Source organism: Anoplophora glabripennis, unplaced genomic scaffold (genome assembly GCF_000390285.2).
Source record: "Anoplophora glabripennis isolate ALB-LARVAE unplaced genomic scaffold, Agla_2.0 scaffold296, whole genome shotgun sequence".
Lineage (NCBI taxonomy): Eukaryota > Metazoa > Arthropoda > Insecta > Coleoptera > Cerambycidae > Anoplophora > Anoplophora glabripennis.
Window position 1 is genome coordinate 83,814 of NW_019416601.1, and position 22,291 is coordinate 106,104.

The following is a 22,291-nucleotide window of genomic DNA, read 5'->3' on the forward strand; positions in this document are numbered from 1 at the left end:
TAGTATTTTGTAGATATACTTATAACATAAAAATTTATTCCAAGAAAACAAATATTTCTACCATTTAAAGTTCAACAAAGTTCTGTAAATAAAAATCAAAGTGGGAGGTATAAAATATTTATTTATAAAATATAAAAAATGTTAATAAATACTCATACTCAACAAAGTGATACTTACAAGGGACCTGCGTTTAGGATTAATATAAGCTAAAATGTATAAAACACATAAACATTTGAAACGTAAACTATAAAAATATTAACAATTATTGGCAAGCGGCTGACTGTTTCAGATTATATCAAAATAATAAGTATGTTATTGCTCATAATGAGTACAGAGGGCTGTATCTAAGAACGAATGCAACCAACCAGTGAAAATTACTAAAAATTATTGTTAGAAAGGGCAGATCTAATTTGTTTTCTCAAAAAATTGTTGTGTATTTGAGCAGATAAAATTATTTGCGCTCCAACTGATCCTGAATGAAAATATCTGCGATCGCCCTGAGGATGGCCAGGCGAAACGCAGTCGAGTCGAGGTCGTTTCTTCGGCTGGTGTTTAGTAGTGATCGGAGAATGGGGAGTGTCTGATTCCGAAGCTGTGTGCTGGTGTTATATCTAGAACAACCTAAAAACAATTATTAAAGTTAGAAATTTTTTAACAATTTGGAAAAAAGGGGTGGAATTCCTGAAATCTTGATGAAACCAGATATCAATTAAGGTAACATAATCTAAGGTAACATAATTTGTAAAGAAGGTAACATTAATCAGTTAGATTTTCATGAAAACCAAGGATGTATCTATTAACGACTCAAAACTACTCCATAAACTCTTTGGCCTCAGGTTCGTCTCAAAAATCGAAGATTTTGCCACACACAATATCTACAGTATGTCATTATTATGAAACCTATTTTCGTCATTTCACATTTTCTACCTTATTTACATAAAAATAATCGTTAAATGACCTGTGAAATGTAACGAGAAACAATGTGAATGTACAAAAAATATAATAGTTTACATCGTGCTTTATTCTTCTTTTTTTTTGAAATATCAAAGTTCTGAGTATTACTTGCGGTTAAAATGTATGTTGTATTCTATCCGCAACCTCAGTTTTCTATGCAATGTAACTAGTCCACAAGCATAGGCATTTAATTGAATTTCTATTAATTTCGTAAAATTGCTCCTGTCTGTAAACTTGTATAGGACCATTTCGCGACTTTTTGTTTCGGCAAGTTGAATTTATCACTATACGATGCTAAATGTAGAATAACATTGAAAAACAACGGAGTTACAGACTGTCAAATATATTATTTTCAAGCGAATTTCGCTGTTTTAATGACAGGACTATAAGTATTATCATCATTTTCTTCGGACTCGCTGTCGTTCGTTCCCCTCACCCTTCCACCGTGCCAGGGCTCGCCCAAAAATCAAGCGACCCACTGACTTTTGACAATATTTATTATACACTTAACATACTTCCACAAATAAAATATTTTTATGTGGGAAAGTACTCGGGTTGCCGGTTATGACAGTATTTTTTTTGCCGCTACCAACCTAATTTGTTTAAGAATAGTCCGTCAACTTTGACGGTCTGTAACTCCGTTGTTTTTCAACGAATCTTGACGATTTTTTTTTTAACTAAAGATCTTTTCATAAGCTTTCCGAATATGTAATAATATATAACTATATCACGCGCGTGGGTCGTATATTTCATTTTGCAACTAAGACTAAAAAATAAAAAAAAATTCCAGGTTGCAAATTTGAAATTAAAAAGAAATGATAGATTTCAATGTACTATTATGAAATCTACCATGAAAAAAATCAGTGCGATTTTGGAAGATGCTCGGGATCGTCCAGACTAATAATTAGTTAATTTGTTTATAAGGCCATAACTTGTAAACTATTCAACTTACCGATTCCAGATTTCGTGTGCGTTAGTAGACAGTGATAAGGAATGAGAGGATGCGATGCCAAAACGTTCTGGTAATAATAACGCAGTTTATGAATGTTTAAATCAAAAGTCATAAATAAATTTCTTCTGTTTATAACTTTTGATCTAATCAATATTTTTTGACGCTCGAGGTCTAGTGTTGTAGGTCTTTTAAAGACGAAAAAAAAGTACATTACTATTTTCTCGTGGAAATGAACGAAAAAAAATTTATAAGCGAAAAACGTGACTACGTAAAAATTATACAATTAACCAGCCTGTAAACTAATATGTTATTGTACATAATATTTAGCAACCATAGTGATAAATTCAGCTTGCCGAAACAAAAAGTCGCGTCCAACTCTATATGTATTGTTCGGATCAACAATGCATCAATCTTAATTTTCTTTTATTACTACTCTTTACTGTATTGTGTTTACAATAGGTGCATCTAAAGCAAACCGCCCACCAAATGTGACCAAACAATGTAACAAACAGTGTGCATTTTCCAATTAAATAAACATAAACATACGAGTCACTAAGATGGGTCACCTCTGTGGACGACACTTTATGAACAAATTTACGAGGTCATAATTGTCGAATAAATCAGGTAGGTTGTGCTTTATAACAGTGATTTGTACAAAATAAACCTGGTGCAATTGAGTGCGGTGTGGTACTCTCTACACCCAAAGCGTTTCAAAATACCTGTTTTACATATTCCAACAACAGCAGCAAGTTAACGTCTTTTAGTAGGCATAAATATACGTTAAAATAAGAGAGACGTCCTTTCTCTTCTCAAAAATGTGTTTAGCGAACCCAAATATGCAGAATGCCTGATTCCAAAGGAGTGACTTGGGGCGTGCCTTAGATGTGAGATTACCTAAAGCAATGGCTAGATGTTACATTTTGTTTTGGATGTTGTTGAAATGATTTAAAGTATAAGAAAACACATTAAGTAACTCCTCGTCGCCCAAGTTATGCGTAAGTAAGTTCTCAGTTGTATCTACAGACATAATACCTTCTCCATATCTCCTTGATTTAAATTTCCTTTTATGTCTTGCTCAGCAATCTATCACGTTTAAATTAATTTTCGAATTCGATTACATATTTAGTTTAAAAATATACTCACTTTTTCTGGTGAATATACCCCAGGTCCAGGAATATTTTCATCCCTGGGAAGATTTGTTCTTCCACTGATAGTATAAGCCGGAGAATGGGTTTTGTAATTTTCAGGATCTACATTGTTGTATTGTCCAGGAGCGGGATTCTTCACGCGCTCATCGATTGGCTCCTTGGTCCTTCCAGATATTGTGTAGGCAGGCGTCGATTTGTCTCCCACAGCAGATGGAATAGTGTAAACGTTCGGTGCTAGGAAATTGAAAGGTTTGTTAATATTTTTAAATTAGATTCAGGTAAAATAACCGCCACCAGAAATGAGAGGTTAATACTGAAAGAGCAGTAGTGATTCAACCGATGTTCCATATTTATTCCAAAATAATAGTATTTATCAGAACAAGATAAAAAACTTTATATACCTATCACATATGTCTTTGAATATGAAGGTCTAATACTTGATCTTAGTTTTGCTGCTGAGAATTTGAATAATTTAGTACATGAACACTATTGGAATGTATCTGAATATAAAGGATTTCAAAATATAGAGCAGTGACATTTATAAATTAAGCAGCACGTGGTTATTAAATTAGCTAGTTTAATGACATATTATTTTAGGACAAAAGACTACGACCACAAATTCACTTTTCATATATGGCTTCTAAACTGGTTCGACTAATAGCTAAAGTTGTGATGAGTTGGTGGCATAGGTACGTCCTACATGAAACATTATAATAGACAGAGCATATTAAAAGTCATACACTTTCAAAATTTGGCCATGTCAACCTTCGTCTAATATTCATGAATTACATAACGCTTTAAAACACTGTATAATGAATGACAGAAGGTAGTTGTTGCCTATTTGAAAAAGTCGACAAGGTCGCGAGAGGAAAGTTATTAGCTATTGTATGTTGGGTCACTGAATGTATCAATACTTTTTGATAAGGGGGCACATGACACCATGTGCTGAAAGAAATAAATTGTTAACAGATTACAAGCAATGTATCTTGGCACCTGGCTTTCATATTTGGTAGATTCAGTGACAAAATTGTACATTTAAATGTCCCAAACCATTTTAAAATTAATTTGTTAAATTAATAAGGTTTGAAGGAACCAACCAGGGGTGTCCAAAGGTTTCTCCGCCTGAACTTTGTTTCCAAAACTGTATTTCGGAGAATTCTCATGCAAAACCTTGTCAGAAGTTGGCACATTGTATACGTTTGGTGCTATAGAATGTAAAATGTGTAAAGTTTGTGTATACATATACAAGGAATGTGTTTCTGTTTAAGAAACCGATAATTGTTGTTTAGAATTAATTGTAATTAGTTCTAAATAAAGTCTTAAACAAAAGTAGATGTTTCTTCTACGAAATATTCGGAAAGTTGAAATAAATTTATAAAATGAAAACTGTTACAGTGTGAAAATTTAAAATTTATTGTTGACATATTGAGGTGTTACGAATATTTTTAATTTCTAATTACTAATATTTTATTTAGTTACTAATTCAAACTAACTTGTTTTTACAAATTGATTTCAAATGAAACTATAGCAAATAATAGCATCTGAAAATCCAGAAAGCAAGAAAATTATTTTATGGACCAAATATTTCTATAACAATTTTTTCAGTTCTGAAATATGGAAAATCATTCTTTCAACGTTTATTATCTTCCTATCACCAACATGCAATAATATAAAAATGTTTCTTAAATAGATGTAAAACATTATTTTATTGTTTTATAGGTTTTTTGGCAGTTGTGATTGATTGAACACGTAGTCACGGTTTAAACGTTTGACCCCTCGAGAGACAGACAAAGAATAGTGGAAACTACAAAAAAATTAAAATTTCTGGTTAGGTATATCACATTTTTGGTGACAGAAAGAATAATTAATTATTAACTAAATAATAACAGAAAGTACAAGGCGGTTAAATTAAGCATAATGTGTTAAGTATTAATATAAAAAAGTAAAAAAAATGAGTTTTAATTATAAATCCTTTAAAAGATATCTAATACTTGTCTTTTTTATTTGGACTACTTACTTACATTTGACATTGTACGTTTAAAATAAGTACACAAATTTAACGATTTCTCAGAAAGATATTCGTGTTCAGACGTTTATTTGTAAGTATAACGCTATAAAGATTAAAGAATGAGAGCACAGGAATCAATAACTAACCGGGAGTATCTGAAGGCTTTTCAGGATTTGTCTTAACCCCGAAACTGAATTTTGGAGACTGTTCGTGTAACACCTTTTCCGTTTGAGGTATATTGTATACGTTGGGCGCTAGAATTAAAGTATACAGAATATAGCCACACGCGGATCAATATATAATTTGAAATACAACTTATATGCGCGCCTCCAGAATTTAAAGTGATAAACTTTAAGTTACGATTGGAGAAAACTTAAGAACAAAAAAAACTAACCCGGGGTCTCTGAAGGTTTTTCATGGTTTGTCTTAACCCCAAAACTGTATTTGGGGGACTGGTCGTGTAACACTTTTTCCGTTTCAGGTATATTGTACACGTTGGGAGCTAGAAATAAAGAAAACAGAATATAGCCGGATACTGACCGAAATATTATAAAACTGATATGTTTACAAATATTATTGGCGTTTAGTATTTAAAATGGTGGATTAGAATAGAAGAAGAAAGAACGTAGAAAAATGAGATGAACAACTAACCCGGGGTGTCTGAAGGTTTTTCATAGTTTGTCTTGACCCCAAAACTATATTTGGGGGACTGATCGTGTAACACTTTTTCCGTTTCAGTTATATTGTATACGTTGGGAGCTAGAAATAAAGTAAACAGAATGTAGCCGGATACTGACCGAAATATTATAAAACTGATATGTTTACAAATATTATTGGCGTTTAGTATTTAAAATGGTAGATTAGAATAGAAGAAAGAACGTAGAAAAATGAGATAATCAACTAACCCGGGGTCTCTGAAGGTTTTTCATAGTTTGTCTTGACCCCAAAACTGTATTTGGGGGACTGATCGTGTAACACTTTTTCCGTTTCAGTTATATTGTATACGTTGGGAGCTAGAAATAAAGTAAACAGAATGTAGCCGGATACTGACCGAAATATTATAAAACTGATATGTTTACAAATATTATTGGCGTTTAGTATTTAAAATGGTAGATTAGAATAGAAGAAAGAACGTAGAAAAATGAGATAATCAACTAACCCGGGGTCTCTGAAGGTTTTTCATAGTTTGTCTTGACCCCAAAACTGTATTTGGGGGACTGATCGTGTAACACTTTTTCCGTTTCAGTTATATTGTATACGTTGGGAGCTAGAAATAAAGTAAACAGAATGTAGCCGGATACTGACCGAAATATTATAAAACTGATATGTTTACAAATATTATTGGCGTTTAGTATTTAAAATGGTAGATTAGAATAGAAGAAAGATCGTAGAAAAATGAGATGAACAACTAACCCGGGGTGTCTGATGGTTTTTCATGGTTTGTCTTGACCCCAAAACTGTATTTGGGGGACTGATCGTGTAACACTTTTTCCGTTTCAGGTATATTGTACACGTTGGGAGCTAGAAATAAAGTAAACAGAATGTAGCCCGATATTGACCTAAATATTATAAAATTCATGTGTTTACAAATATTATTGGCGTTTAGTATTTAAAATAGTGGATTAAAATAGAAGAAATGTAAAGAACTAAGAAAAATAAGTAAACAACTAACCCGGGGTCTCTGAAGGTTTTTCATGATTTGTCTTAACCCCAAAACTGTATTTGGGGGACTGGTCGTGTAACACTTTTTCCGTTTGTGGTATATTGTATTCATTGGGAGCTAGAATCAAAATAAACAAATGTGGTCTCGCGCATAAGTAGCCGACACAGAGAAAGTGCATGTAGGGAACCCTATTTTAAAGTACCTTACTTCTATACCAAGTCGCTTGTTTAGCAGTTAGGGGTTGTCAAAGTCTATAAAATCAATCGAAAATTCGATTGATTTTATAGACTAAATATACTGGTCAGTGAGGAGCAGATAATTGTAATCGATTTTTTCATAAAATTATTGAAAATAATCAGATAAGAGTGCGCTATTAATTTTTATATCAAAACAAACGTGTATGAAAAAAATCGAATAATTTTTAGTAGTAATAAACATTTTTATATTTTAAGGTATACACTATTGTTTTATAATTTTGTTATTTCAAAAAACGTCGAGTTATGTACGTGTTGCAGCAGACTGCATATTAATCTATTTTTCTTAATTAACAATTTTGTTGTTTATAACAGTAAGTTAACAAAATTAATTGAAAAATGTTGAATGAAAAAAATAAAATAAACAGTGTACCTGAACATAAATATTCTTTACTTTTTGCAGTTGCAGTTAAGTGCACAGTTTCAATCATTCAATGTGCATTTCAACGCCAATGCAGCCAACTTAAATTTCTAGCATGTAAGTAGCATGCTTTCCATACCATAATTTTAGATAGCATATTTGCGTAGTAACGCGTCGAAATACTAGCAATTTCGTTTAAAATAGACAAAGCATTTTAGTTATTTGGAAATTATAAAATTTTTCCATTTCCACACTCTCTAACAGCTAAACGAAGCAATTTGGTATATAGATTGGTCCACGATTTATTCGAAAAAAAAAATAGGAATTTGTAGTGTCAAAATTGGGTAGATTTTTTCTGCTTCTTACAGAAAACAAGGCGTTAAAACACACAACATATTTTAAATACTGATACAGAATAGCTGTGTCGGTTTCTATGCCGAACACCCACCATTTCAAGTTATACTGATGTTTATGAGACTGTAAATCGTTATTCATGTTTAAAAATTGAAAAAATATATATTTAAGGTTAGAAAAATATTTATGGTTAAAGAAAGTTAAAAACAAAATAAATTAAATTGAGAAAACTAACCCGGAGTGTCTGAAGGTTTTTCGTGGTTTGTTTTAACCCCAAAACTGTATTTGGGAGCCTGATCGTGTAACACTTTTTCGGATTGGGGTATATTATATACATTAGGTGCTAAAATAAAGCAAATGAAGTAGAAAAGAGAAAAAAGAAGCAGAGGTGTAGCAAAATAAAATAAAAACTAACCCGGTGTATCTGTAGGTTTAATTATTGGCGTCCTACGTCCAAAGGAATATCGATGGCTGCCGGAACGTCGAAATGGTTTATAAGCGTTAGGAGCTGTGTTAACATTATTAATTTTACTTTACACCACTGTTAATCTACTAAAAATTAGTCATTTTTATTGCTACAATACTATTTTATGATTTATTATATGCTCACACCACTAAAATATTCATATAAAATGTATGTTTTTATTATAACTTTTTTGATTGCTCAAAAAAGTTACAGGAAATCTTACAGTATTTTGTTTAAATAAAACTGCTCGCGTGACATTTTCATAAGTACATTAAACAATGCAATAAATAAAATAATGGAAAAAAAATTTATTGGAAAATGTTCTTCATGTAAAAAATTTGTCCAATCTTAAGGGCTCTTAAATGATGACTTTAGTTTTTTTGTAACAACCAACTTTGTATCTTTTACCGTTTTCGAGATATCCATCTCGAACCTTAAATTCATTTTATGTGAATATTTTAGTTATTTTCATATAAACTTCAAGTGTTTAGTTATTAAGTCTACAATCTACCATTAATCATTATTTTTTAATTTTAAAATTTGTTTGTTCAAAACTTTGTTTCTGTATGTCAAAAAAAATGAACATGAACGTAATATTTCAAAGGTGGCAAAACTGTAACATCCATTTTTTTCTCAACATTAAAATGACTCATTCCCAGAACACTTTGTAATGAATATGGACCAATTTGGAAATTTTTCAGTTTTTAATTAATTAAGGTGGACAGAAACAAGATTTAGAGCTATTCAAAACCATATCCTCAATTTTGCTGATTGAACAAACAAAATTCTTATAAATATTAATATATATCTAACACATAATATAAATTACAACTTTGTTATTTATATTTAACATTTTATACTTATAAATACCTAAATATATGCTGTTTGGAAAATTGTGTTCTTATATTTAATTACAAATTTTTTAAAATTATAATAGACATATTGAAATATTTACCTGGTGTGTCCACTGGTTTCTCTAAGTTTGTTTTTAGCCCAAACGTAAATTTGGGTGCGTTGTCATGGATGACCTTTTCTGCCTTGTCCGGGTCATAGTCCCCAGGCGCAGGGAAGTTTTCTGGTTTTGGCTCCTTTGGCCTGCCGTGAAGGCTCAAAGCAGGAGGATTATCCTTCCCTATAAGCCAATATTAATTTTTAAATAGGTAATATTAAGCAATAATTGTTGAATTCACTTGCAGTGAGATTTAATAATACTTTTTAACGATTTTCGGATTTTTTTGTTTTTCATAAACAAATCGATAATGAGAATTTCGTCTTTATTTTTTTGAGACACCTCAACTACATTTAGTCTATCTCTTTAGGAAATATTATGAAACCTGCTAAAAGTTGGCCCTGTAGAATAAAATTTCTTTCGGAAAATAGGTTTCCTCTTGTTTTATACTATTTAGGAAAATATATAATTCTGCTTTAAAGACACGTATTCATTGTTTTGAAATGGCAATCATGAATATCGATTAAGCATTAATTCTCCAGTTTCATTGTCTGCTTTCCATTACTTTTCAGATAAATGGCTTATTACATAAATACCAGTATTTAATTATACGGCTTATCCGTAACTCATTTTACAGGAGCAGTTTGTTTAGAACATACATAAAAGCTATGAGTGGACAGTTTCCGCTGTATCAGTTTCTTCAAAGTGTGTCCAAATGGTGGGGACAAAACATCTTTTCTGCGATAGAGAGAGGGAAATGTGAGAAGTTTTATGTTTTCTTCTTTGTCATAACTATCACAACGATTTATTTACTAACAGTGTTATGGAGAATGAAATTGACTATGAATTTTATTACAACTTTATACAACCTAATATATCTGATACTGTTCCTAAGCAATTTATCTTCGCTATACTGTTTTAATTATTCACAAAGAATGAATCTATGTAAACTGTTTAAAAATATAGCTATTCTCTATAGAGATTTAACCAAGCAATTTTCAGGATTTAAAATGGAAGAGGAAAGGCAGTTTAACAGATATTTCATTGGAATTCATATTCTCTTCTTATTTTACTCCATCTTCCAATGCTTAACTTATTTTAATCTGAATTTTCCTTTGTATAAAGTAACTCCACTGATAATTTTTAGTTACTTGGTTGTACTAACAGTTCTGCAATATGCATGTGTTATATTTATTATAAAAAATGTGCTGGATGCTCTGAATAAACAAATATATACATTTAGAACCATTACATCTAACTTACAAAACCATAATAATATTGCAATTAATGTGAAGTTCTTGTTAAAATCTTTCGACAAAGTCTTTGAAATAGCAAATGAAGTGAATAAAATATTTGGAGTTGTTCTTTTAGGAGTATATCTTATTCTATTAGCTAGTTTGATAAAAGATATTGCGATGAGTGTACTCTATGGAATTTTTAAATGGCATGGATCTGAAGCATTTTCCATGGGACATATGATTAGCTGTCTACTGTGGTTGGTAAGTACATAAGCATTGTGATACGTTTGGCTGTTTGGTCAGTGAAAAAGCAGTAGCAGTAGCAGTATGTGGTTGGTAAGTACATAAGCATTGTGATACGTTTGGCTGTTTGGTCAGTGAAAAGAGTTTTGATTTCTTTGTTTATTAACTGTATATTACGCGCATAATGTCAAAAAAATGTTGCTAACGGGGTGTAAACTATTTCTTGTTTAATGAAGGACAGGGTGCTCTTATTTTCGATTTTTTTTTTTTGATGTTCTGTTGGCCAAAAATGTGTTTGTTTCTGTAGAATCTAGCAGTAAAGATGGCAAGCTTTTGCAAAGAATTTTCGTAATTGATGACGTTTTTTATAAGGCAAATAAAATTCAGAAATTCAGAGAAAACTTCAGTTTACATTGTTTTTATTTTTGCCAAATTTCTAACCTACCATATTCCGGTGAACATGGAGCAAATAAGCCGAAATTACACGATAGCTGCACATCGTTATACAAGGTGTATGAAAGAGAGTGGGTCAGCCATATTTCAAAGGTAGCTTAATCAAATGAAAATAAAACGATTTAGTCAGGTTGGTAAAATTTTGCTTTCCTAAAAGTTAAAGATCTTCAAGACATTATTTTTATTCCAATTGTTTTGAGACAACTTTTAATTTCTTAGACACTTCAATGAAAAAAGGTTTTTAGGTTAGATTTATATCCCATTTAAAATATGGAGGTAGCTAAGATTAGTTCAAAAAGTTATTTGTTTAAAAAAAAATGAATATTTTTTGTAGGTATTGGTTCATCTATTGTCAGCAGCGTGTGCAAAAGCCAAATACTCCCTCCGAGAAAGTTCTCTTTTAGTGTACGAAGTGATTATTCACACACCTGTTTACCAGGAACATGGAGAGGAAGATGATTCTCGAGATGATTTAATTTTGCTATCATATTCTTTAATGAATCGATCGTTTGCATTTACAGTTTGTGGATTCTATGAAATCGATTACAGCCTTATGTTTGCTATGATGGGATCCATAGCGTATTATGTTGTGATTTTAATTCAGTTACAATAGTAATTTCTTCTAAGTGTTACGTCAGCTCCAGATTATGCGATCACTCGCTATTCGTAAAACATAAATGTGACACACATTTGCTGATTATTTGCCCAAAACACTCTTGTAGATGTGAAATATAAGCACGTGAGAAATATGTTTTAAAATATTCCTAACCCTTTGACACACGATATGTAGGTATATTTATCAACTGTCTGTATCACTCGTTTGAAGTGCTGACAGAAATGTTGGTACATTAATAAAAAAGTTTTACAAAACTGCATATTCTTCTGTTATCTGTGTACAGTTAATTATTGTCTATATATAAAGCATAACTATTACCTATTTGTTTTTAATTTAATGGGACTTGTCTTATTTGGTGTTTAGCACTGGCGATATTTAGTCATGATTTTTTAGTATGGTATAATTAAGGTCAACATATGGAAACTTGAATTAGCAACAGGTCAGGCTTTTATCCTTGCAGTTATATAAGGTCGAGATGTGCCAACAACTTACAGGGGTGTATCCATTTCAGTGTTAATTCCGGCGTCAAGATAAGAAAGGATAAAAAAGATATGTTAAAGACATAGACTTTGGTTGAGTAAAAGATGTTTGTAGTAGTTGTCTTCTCATTCAATTTGAAGTGAAACTAATCAGTGGCATCGCAGTTAAGGAGAGTCCAAGGAGTTTCAACTATTACAAATGTCTGCAATGTCTGACTTCTGTGACGTCAAATAGTTATATAATCTATATCTTTAATGGTTCTTGGTAGCTAATCTAAACTACTACTAAACTAAATCTCTGAACATCGCTCGTGATCAAAGCCATGTTAAAGACGAGAATTGGCTTAAAACCATCTAGATGTTACTGCAGCACTTGACGTTAATGTTAAAAATTCCACATATTTTATAATAATCTACATATTTCTAATTATTTTATTTGTGATTTTGTTAAACCTCAACAGTCGTAACAAAACATGGGAACATAGAGCGTCATCGAAACACCAACAAGGAACTAATCAACATGATGATATGAAACAATATATAGTGTCATTAACTTGAAATATTTAATCTATAATGTTTTTAGATCATAAAGATGTCAAAGTCAACAAGAGTATGTATTTTGTCATAATATGGTCAACCATTAATTTTTGCTTCCTACAAATAATACAAGAATTAAAGAAAAATACACCGAATGTTTCATTTCATGGCATTTTGCCTTTCGTTCTCATATTGCATGAAGTGGACGAGCTGGTTGTAATTCCCTTTCAAATATGGTATTCTTTCAATTCATATATAAATAAATAAAACTAAATCCGCGAGTAGGTACATAAAGATGTTGTAAATATCGTAAAAGGACAATTTAGATTTTTTTATAACTGTGTTAGTATCAGAACATAGACAAGCAAATGGGAATCTGGAAAATTTATCAGTAATAGTCAGAAGATAATTGTTTTGAGTGGCCGAAGGCAAAGATCCTTTGAATTCTCTCAACTGACCAAATAGCTTTTATTAAAATAAGGTTTCATTTTAGGACAAACCGGGTAAGTAGCTGTCTTTTTCTTTATTTCAACTAAGGAATATGGTAAATTTTTATTTTTTATCGAGTGAGACATTCTACTAACTCCTGATTAGATTCAAAAGATCACGTTCAGTGTGAATATTGCAATAGACACGTGATTAAGTATCAGTAGCTATATTTTCCTTTCTTGGCCTCTAAAAATTAGCAAATTTTCAATAATGTTGATAACTGACAGTATAATTACAATAATTCTTAAAAATGCTCTTGGTCAAATAGACACCCTATTATGCAAAAATGTGTAGGAAATATTTTTTGAAACGTTGACAGTTTGTAGATTTCGAGGTAGCAGTTTGTGAAATATTATTGTGTACCACCATAACACCAGGCGACTTAGGAAGGTTATTTGGCGCCATATGTTCGCTCTTAAACGACTTACCTTTTGCACTGAGTCCGGTGACATTGTATTGTCCGGGACCGGGCCCGATGCTCTCGAGCTTGCCGTTGTGGCGGGCTCCAAAGCTGAAGGCTGGCGCTCGCCCACTTTTGGATTCCGACGTCTTTTTGCCTAAGGACAGATAATGCCGAAATGAGAAAAATCTAGAACACGTGGTCGGCTGTTTAATTATAACGTTTACAGATAAGGAAACTTGCAACCGCGAGGTCTGCGAAGGCAGAGGCGTAACGTGATAGCAGTGGAACTATATAAATTATATTTTAGATTATGTTCTAAAGTAAGAGGCTCATTTTTAAAAAGTGTTCTGGATCTTGAAAATTTAAAATTATTTCCTTTTTTTAAAGTTGTATCAAACAAATTCATTACATACTTTGAGCACAAAAAAATACACAAAGGGACATGAGTTACTCCAGATTGGAATACGGTCAACCAAATTGACAATGTGATTGATTCAAGACATTTCAGCTACATCTTGGACGTATGTGATGATGCGGAGAAAATATTGACTCAATGCAAAAAAGGGAAAAGGAATCAGATAAGAGAAATTTAACCTGGAGGCACTCAGAGACCCTTTCATAAGTAGAAAATTTAGGAAGAGCCTGAAACAAGGATAGAAGACCAAATGGATATCACTTGTGAAGATACTGATGAATACTGAGGAAAATGTAGAAACGTACAGGAGGAGGTGGCAACAGAAGTAATCGGAAAACGAAAATAAAAGCAAAGAGGAGGAGTGTACGCAAGCAAGTAGAGAAGAAATGAGACATAAAGACGAAGAACAAGACAAGTATATATTCACATAACATTCTACTCAATTTGTTTTGTTGGTCCTTCCATCTAGAAATAAAATGGTTAAGATTGAAGTTTTAGTAAAGTTCTCGGGAAATATGAAATTCTCCAAAAGTGCCTAAATTGAACCCACCCAATACATGAGCATAATATAATGCACCTACATACTTAAATAATGCCTACTAAGAGTTAAAAGAGTTCTGAATAATAAAACTACTTAATTATGAAGAATAAAAAAAATGTTACTGGTATTCTTCTCACACCATAGAAAAATAATTCAGTTGCTTACCTATGTATGATGGTAAGGCTACGCAGGCAGGTCCTGGTCCTCTAAATTCTGCCGCGATGGGTCCGCGCCTTTTGGTTGGAGTCCATGGACGTTGTGTCATTCCACCCATGATCTGGATCAACAAATACAAAATTAACAACTATTTCAGTCAGAGAAATCGATATTAAAAGTGATAATTCACATTGAGCTTTCAAGGATTATCAAAAAAATTAAGATGAGAGAATTCCTCAAGTGTATTAGTTAAGCACATTCTGAAATTTTTTATTTTTTTTTATAATATTCATACCTTTTCTTAACGCACATTACTTTAAGTGAATAAACGTACTTAGTTGCTAAAGCGTTTGTAATTTTATTTGTTTTTGTGTCCTATTTTTTGTTACTGCTTTTCTGTTCAAATTAAAATGAACAAAAGTTATTAAATAATAAATATATTGTATAAATTAATTTTTACGGATCATTTGCCAACAATTCCAGTGAAGAATATCGAAACAAATGCTGTAAATTTAAATCTACGAGTTTTACCTCGGAAATTCCATCAGCGATAACAATATAGTTCTAAGATTGCACGCGTTGAAACTCCTACCTATTTTGTAGAGTAATAAGCCAGTTGGTTTATATTTATCGTCGAGACAATGATGTCACACTACTTGTATGTTGACCTGACTCTACCCGATTACCTTATATGTCAGTTAAATATTAATAACTTAGAGAATAAAAAATGTTTCTAAGAATCGGTTGTAGTTTTTATCAAATTGGTAAAGATATACCTAGAAATTGCAAGTTTTGTAAATATAACTAATATATATCTCGATACTTCAGGTTATATATATATTAGTACCTACCCTCCATCTACTCGTATGGTTATATATTTTCGATTAGCGATTTTCACGCTCTTTATACTGTTGTTGTATCATTATACATATTTGTAAATTTTTACTCATGTAAGGAACTAGTGAAGGTATGCATAGAGCAAACAGAAGAAAATAGTGATATTCTTGTGATTTAGCTCTCATTCACAGAAACTCACAAGGAAAGGTCTTTCACAATTTTTAGTGTTGGTTTTGGCATTAGTGCTGTATTGAAAATTTCTAAATTTGCATCCGCAGGAAACAACCACCAATCGACTGTTTCACAGCTTCCATTTCGCAAATCAGCAGCTACTTGATTAGCAGATTATGTAACAGACATCAATATCTTGAAGCGTTTTGTCTGTACTTGATTTAAGGTTACTGCTAACGCTACCGCTTCTACTGCTTGTTCGACATTTACAGTAGCAAATATTATCAGAAAGATGTTTCAGAAAGAAAATGAGGCCCCTTGTTAGTTGTGGTAGTGGAATTTAATTTCACAATGCAATTCTTCATTCTTGATGATTCTTGAAATACTAATAAATAGTCAACTGTTTAATGTTGTCTCCATTATTTAAATTATAATTATTGTATTGTACTATAGTAACTAGAAAAAGTTAGTTGATTGAAATTTGATTTTAGTCACCAAAACCCAGCAATGTTTAATGTCTGTAGATATGTAATATTTTTTATTTAATTAATTGTGCTTTGCTAGGTTTTTTAATGTGATATAAAATCATTAGTAAATTCATTTTAATGTAACGGATGTGACACCATCATAATCATATATGCTTTAATGGTTTTGGCCTTAAAACTTGACAGTATTAGCCAGATTTCTAATACTCATATGTGTACTTATAAACTAAGGCAGCTTAATAAAGTTAGTATTTTGTGGGATTACGCCTACAGATTTAGCTATTTCTGTCCCAAGTCGAACCGGAAATTTCTTGTATGTGATTGCATCCAATGGTTTGTATGGAGGTTATAGATGATAATTTTTAAACAAATAATGAATAAGTAAATGGTTACAAGTTATATTAAATTTTTTAAACCATGCATTTTTCATTTTTTACTTTAAAAATATTACGCTATTTCAAATTTATTCTACAAGTTCTCTACAAAGAAATATATACATATGTTACGGGTAATATGTTTAGTAGACTTGGCAAAAGTGTACACAACATGAACTTTTTTCTCCTTTAGGAATGAGATTTATGAACAAAAGCTATGGGTTCATCTCTTTCTGAAGCTGTAGAAGAAACTCGTGTTGAAAGTTGAAGCAACTAAAGTTTTACCTGAAGTATGTTAACGGTACGTTTATCATATGATCTTCTGGATACAAAAATATAGATTTCTTGGTCATGCTAATGGAATATATCTATCCAATCTAGTGTCAAATCAGACTTTCTGCGTCTGCTGGAATAAAGCTAAGCTTCGCAGCAGAGAAAATGAAATAAATTCAACTCAGGCTAGAGATTATATGTAGAAAATCGAGGAAATGCAAAGGATGTTATTGACTTTAAAACATGCACCGAGACACTATGGACCAGAGATTTTTTTTTTCGAAGAATTTATTTTCAATAAGAAAGTGATATGTTTGTCGAAACTCAAGACATCTAAAATAACGCCATAACCAGCCTGTAATTTATCCATCAATAACTGCCACGAAATCCCACAAATCAAGACACTTATTTATAAACATTCCTTAAATTTATTAAATGCATGTTTACAAAAAAAAACGGCATACCTACTCATGTCTGTATATATCACAATATATATCACAATTTACATAACGTCTTAATCCATCAATTGTTCAGAAAATTATAAAATTCTTGACATGTTATGTATGTACATCTAAAAAGTATACCTACCAAGATTTTGCTTTTATATTTGTACCTAATGTAAAACTTAACAGCTGTTCAGCGTTCTAATTTCCTTCACACAATGCTAATGAATTTGAAACGTGTTTGAGGTGTTGTTAGCGAATCATAGAATTGCTTCAGTTATTACATTTTAAGTACACCGGCTAGTAGTTATTCCTAAACATGAAACTGTTTGTAGCACGTGATAGGTTTAGGAATGCCTGCTATTATTTTTTGCCATTTCTAGTCTTGCCATCGACAGCGCGTTATTCTTGTTGATGACTTAACACTTCACCTTCATTAATAATTCTTAAAACCGTTTCATAACCTTCCTAGACGTGTTTAAGTAAGAATATTTTGTTCATTGTGCACACACCAATAACCCAGGCATAAGTTTTATTTTTAGTCATGATTATATACTTGTAAATATTTTTTAAATGAGGTTATCATCTATCAGTAGAAAATTCAGATATACAACCTATGTACTTGCTGTTTAAAAAGGATGAAGTAAATTACGTAAATATTGTTGTAAAATATGAATATTCCTTATTGGGTCATTTTGGTCAAGAGATTGATCCAAAAATTATCACAATTCGTTATATTTGTGATACATACCACCATAAATTTGTTATTATATCAACTACCAACTTAAATTAAAGTGTGGTGCGTCGAACAAATAATAAAGTTCACTAAAAATCTCCAATAATAAGAACAACCAGTTCTGTCTTCAATTTCTTTGGCAACTTATTGAAGCTGGAAAATTTACCACAATTTTTATATTGCACGTGCAAATATAACTTAATAAATGTAGAAGAGGTTCTGGTACTGTCTCCAGATTCTTGAAAATTTGATTAATCTTTAATTTATCAAATTATTTGTACCTATATTACACACATGTATTGTATAACTTTCCCAATCCCTTTATCAATTTATTGGGTCAAAAATTGTTATAAACGTAAAACTTGCTTTACGTGCATCTTTGGTTATGTTGTCTAATACTTCTAATGAATCTATTTTTTTACTAGATAAATCTATTTATGAGATGCATGTAAGAAATTGAAATTTTTGACATACATATTTCTGAATAGTTCTTATAATAATCGTTCCATTCAATATTTTACAATATTTTTAAGCACCATATTTTATCATCAAAAAAAAAAATTATTAACAGTTACATGTGAGTTACCGTTACAAAAGAAATCGCTTGTCATCGACAAAGATTAAACCGAAATAAGATACCGAAAACGCTTCGTGGAAAGGCCTGTATGCTTTGCCCCTGAATCCTTAAATAGAAGTAATAATTAAAATTGGTAAATTGCCTATCCCACACCTCCCAATCTTAATCAAGTGCTAGCTGAGCAACGTATTCGTATGACGTAACGTTATCTAAATGAAAATCGATTGCAGAAATACATTTAACTGATGGCATTGTAGCTGGATATAAATAAAATTCAATAGTCCCTTGGAATATCTGCAATTAAAAGGTCCTGTGCCTGGCACCATTGTATCCTGTAGAACACTCGCGAAAACTAGGATTGGGAGAATAAAGTCGACGTCGATGCTCGACCCAAGTAGAAAAGGAGAAAAAATGAAAACTTCTAGGTTAAATATTCAGGAATTAATCAATAAACTGAATAATCTAACAGTAGTGGCATATATACAGCGTGGTCAATACATTTGAACATAATCTTCGTCTTGCTACTTAGAGCTGAATATATATGTTATAATTTTAAAAATATCAAAGTATAATAAAAGTAATCAGTTTCCCTTCAGTAGATTAAAATAACAAGAAACAAACATATAAAAATATCTCACGGCATCTCTCCCTTTCATTATGGAATGCGAAGAGTAAATCTTTGTTCTTGTTAATAATTTGAAATTTATGTGGAAAATGTTGATTTAAAACATTATTTTCATTATTTTGGACTGGAAGCAGTGACATTTATTATGTGGTATTCATTTTTCAATAAAAATGTGAAAATGTGAAGTGATCCAAGATCCAAATTGGATTAAGTAAGTAGATATCTCGTATACATGAACGAGCTGTGAAAACGACACCTTTCTGTCAAGTTTAGTTTTAGAGATATTTTATATTCTCTAGAATGCTACAAACCCCTATCAAATGATAAATGTTCTTTTTGAAAAAGTTAAGTTAGGTAACACCCGGAAGCAATAGTATACAGAGTAAAAATAATATTAAAATGTGAGAAAAATAATTTTCTTTAAAACACTGCATTATTAATGATGTGAAGGCCGAAAAAATTATGTCTTAATGTTTTGAAATATGAAATTGTTCTCTAAGATATTTAAGCATTTTGTACCTTAACGGTTAAATGAAGCTAATTTGTTACAGAGATTAAATACTGCTTTAGAAATTCGTGACTTAAGAAATAGCATAATTAGCTGGAAAAAAAGTCAATACAGTCAGTATACTGATTAATAACTTACATTTGTAAGTTTTAAATTTTTAAGTAATGTAGGGGGTATAAAATTGATCACAGCAGACCTTTTGTGCGAATTGAATGAAAAGGATCAAACGAGGAACTCACACTCTTTTCAGGAAAAGGTAAGTATTCCAAAAAATAAAGATTCTAGGGTTTTGTATCAATTTGTACGCTCTGTATAGTTTAATAAAAATTATCTTTTTTAAATATTAATCATTGCATTCATCTTTAATCTTGCTTAACAATTTAAGTTTCGCCAAAAGTGAAGGAAATATAAAAAAATTGTAAATTCTTAACTTAAAACTATGTCAAAAAATAACTTTCAATGACCTCCAAGTAAAAAAACACTTTGCGACAGATGTCTATATAAATGTATTTGTTTGAGATTCTTAACGATCTGTTGTTAAAAAAATCAACTTTCTCTACTGCTTTGTTGTTTAACAATGTAGGACACGGCTAAAGAAAATATTAAGTAGATATATTTTTTTAAGTGAAGTAATTATAAACTTTAAATAATACATTAAAATCAATTTGAGAAGTAACTAATACTGACTTTTCATCCTCCAAATCTCAAAATAATGATTTACAAGTATGTATCACTAAAATAAAATCTATGAAAATGAAAGAAATTGATTCATTTTTGTTTATTCTTTTAACAAAACTATACAATTTTGATCTAAAATAGATGTCAACTACTGTATACACTGCAGTTGTAACTATCTCTACTAACCTTGCAAAAATTTACAGAAAAATGTACTACATACATATTTATAAAAATGTTACACCCTGTCGCGTAAATATTTGCTAATCTTGTTATGTAAATGCAATGTAAATATTTATATCACAAAGCAATTGAGAAGTTAATAACAATGAAAATAAAACGGTACAACATAATGACAAGTAGGACAAATATTTAATTTAAAAAAATGTACATGTCATTTTCCACCTACCTAAGAATTAAAAAAATAATTGATTCAACCTCTAACAGATGCTGATAAAAAAATTATAAAATATGCAGCATGTAGTTAATATAATATATGCATGGATGCAGAATTAGAATAACATAGAGGTACATTTATCATACTGAACTTGCTCGTTAACCGTTGGTCATTTATCAATTGTGGGTCAATGAAAAATATATGTATATGTAATAGTCAAGTAGCTGTTCCTGTTCAGTGTGGGTAAATAACTAATTTTTTCTGACAGTTAAGTATCCAACTGGATTTAATCTAGTTTTATCAATTTTTCAATGCCGATCATTACGGTAATATTAATTGTTCTGTATTTATTAAGCACTGACATAGACCTTAGATTCTGAACATTTTAAACAATTATAAAACTTATTTATTCTTTTGTTATAGTCAATAATTTATATTTATTCCACAATTCCAAATTATCAACCTTACTTACGCATATTTCTTATAATTTTTTTTAACGGAAATAATAAATTAACACTAAACTTTGGAAAAAAAATTAATTGGACAATGTCTATTTTGTTTCAAGAGGTAATTTTTGAGTAAAATATTTCCTACATCATAAAAAAACTTGCACTAACAAATTAACTTTTAATCAATATTTATAATACTTTGCAAACAATTGTTATCGTTAAACAATAACCTTGGCATTTTTAAAGAAATAAGCGATGCTAATATAAACAACAAGTAAACACTGTTATTCGTATATCTAAAAAAATTATAATGTTTTACGATAAAATAACATTTTTAAATTCCTCAAAATTAAATTTCCTCTGTACTAAACCTACTGCTAGTATTTTGTGACTTGATATAAAATCTAACTTGAGAGATGATGATTTCCGTAATATAGTCAAGATTTAAATCAAAAACCTTTTGTACAAGGGTATTTCTATATTAAATCTATAGATTGATATATAAATTTGATTGTGAGTATTCTATGAATAAATATTTATAGAAAGAGATGATAACATATTTTTCAAAAATAGAAAAAAATAATAAATATCTCCAAAATTAACGAAAACTTTTAGGTATACAGAAGAAGTCAAGCAAACAACGATATCACTTGGAAGTATATCCATACTTACGAGAGATTAGTTGTTAAAATATTCCAAAATAAGTCACGACCACTCTAAATCCGCACCTGCGGTTTCTTTCGAATAACTACTCTTAGTTTGCGAGTCCTGAATCCGCGGCTATGTAGTTCCCCTCCAAAGGATGGCGACGTCACCGTGCAAGGAGGAGATAAAGGATAACTTGTTGCGATCTATGACCATGTATGATCTCGACAGCGACAATAGCTTCTCCCACTCGAAAATTGCGATCGACTACCTGTTAAATTGGATAAGTGATCGGTAATTGGATTTTAATAAAGAACGAGTGGGTTTACGTAGATAATTCCTATAATTTTTTAATTGGGGTTCAATGTCTGTCGTTTAGGCGCACGGAAATTTAAAGAAATGTAATGGACAGGGTGT

The 22,291-nt window shown here is 31.0% G+C and overlaps 1 protein-coding gene across 12 annotated transcripts; it reads right to left on the reverse strand.

Annotated features, from left to right (window-relative positions):
- Nucleotides 1-101: 101 nt before the first annotated feature.
- Nucleotides 102-22,071, reverse strand: LOC108912592 (cell surface glycoprotein 1). 12 transcript variants are annotated; one of them, XR_002763041.1, is made up of 17 exons: nucleotides 21,902-22,071; nucleotides 14,689-14,800; nucleotides 13,593-13,721; nucleotides 9,116-9,292; nucleotides 8,110-8,202; nucleotides 7,930-8,037; nucleotides 6,735-6,842; nucleotides 6,476-6,583; nucleotides 6,222-6,329; nucleotides 5,968-6,075; nucleotides 5,714-5,821; nucleotides 5,457-5,564; nucleotides 5,209-5,316; nucleotides 4,152-4,259; nucleotides 3,050-3,288; nucleotides 2,626-2,800; nucleotides 533-621 (listed from the first exon to the last, which is right to left on the reverse strand). XR_002763041.1 is itself a non-coding variant. In XM_023455052.1 (16 exons), the coding sequence occupies exons 2-16, from the start codon at nucleotides 14,795-14,797 to the stop codon at nucleotides 553-555; spliced, it is 1,788 nt and encodes a 595-aa protein (XP_023310820.1). In that variant the 5' UTR covers nucleotides 14,798-14,800; nucleotides 21,902-22,062; the 3' UTR covers nucleotides 102-552. The 12 variants fall into 12 exon arrangements, 1 of the variants encoding a protein (XP_023310820.1); XM_023455052.1 differs by lacking the exon at nucleotides 2,626-2,800 and having other exon boundaries at nucleotides 102-621; nucleotides 21,902-22,062; XR_002763045.1 differs by lacking the exon at nucleotides 5,714-5,821.
- Between the last annotated feature and the right edge of the window lie 220 nt (nucleotides 22,072-22,291).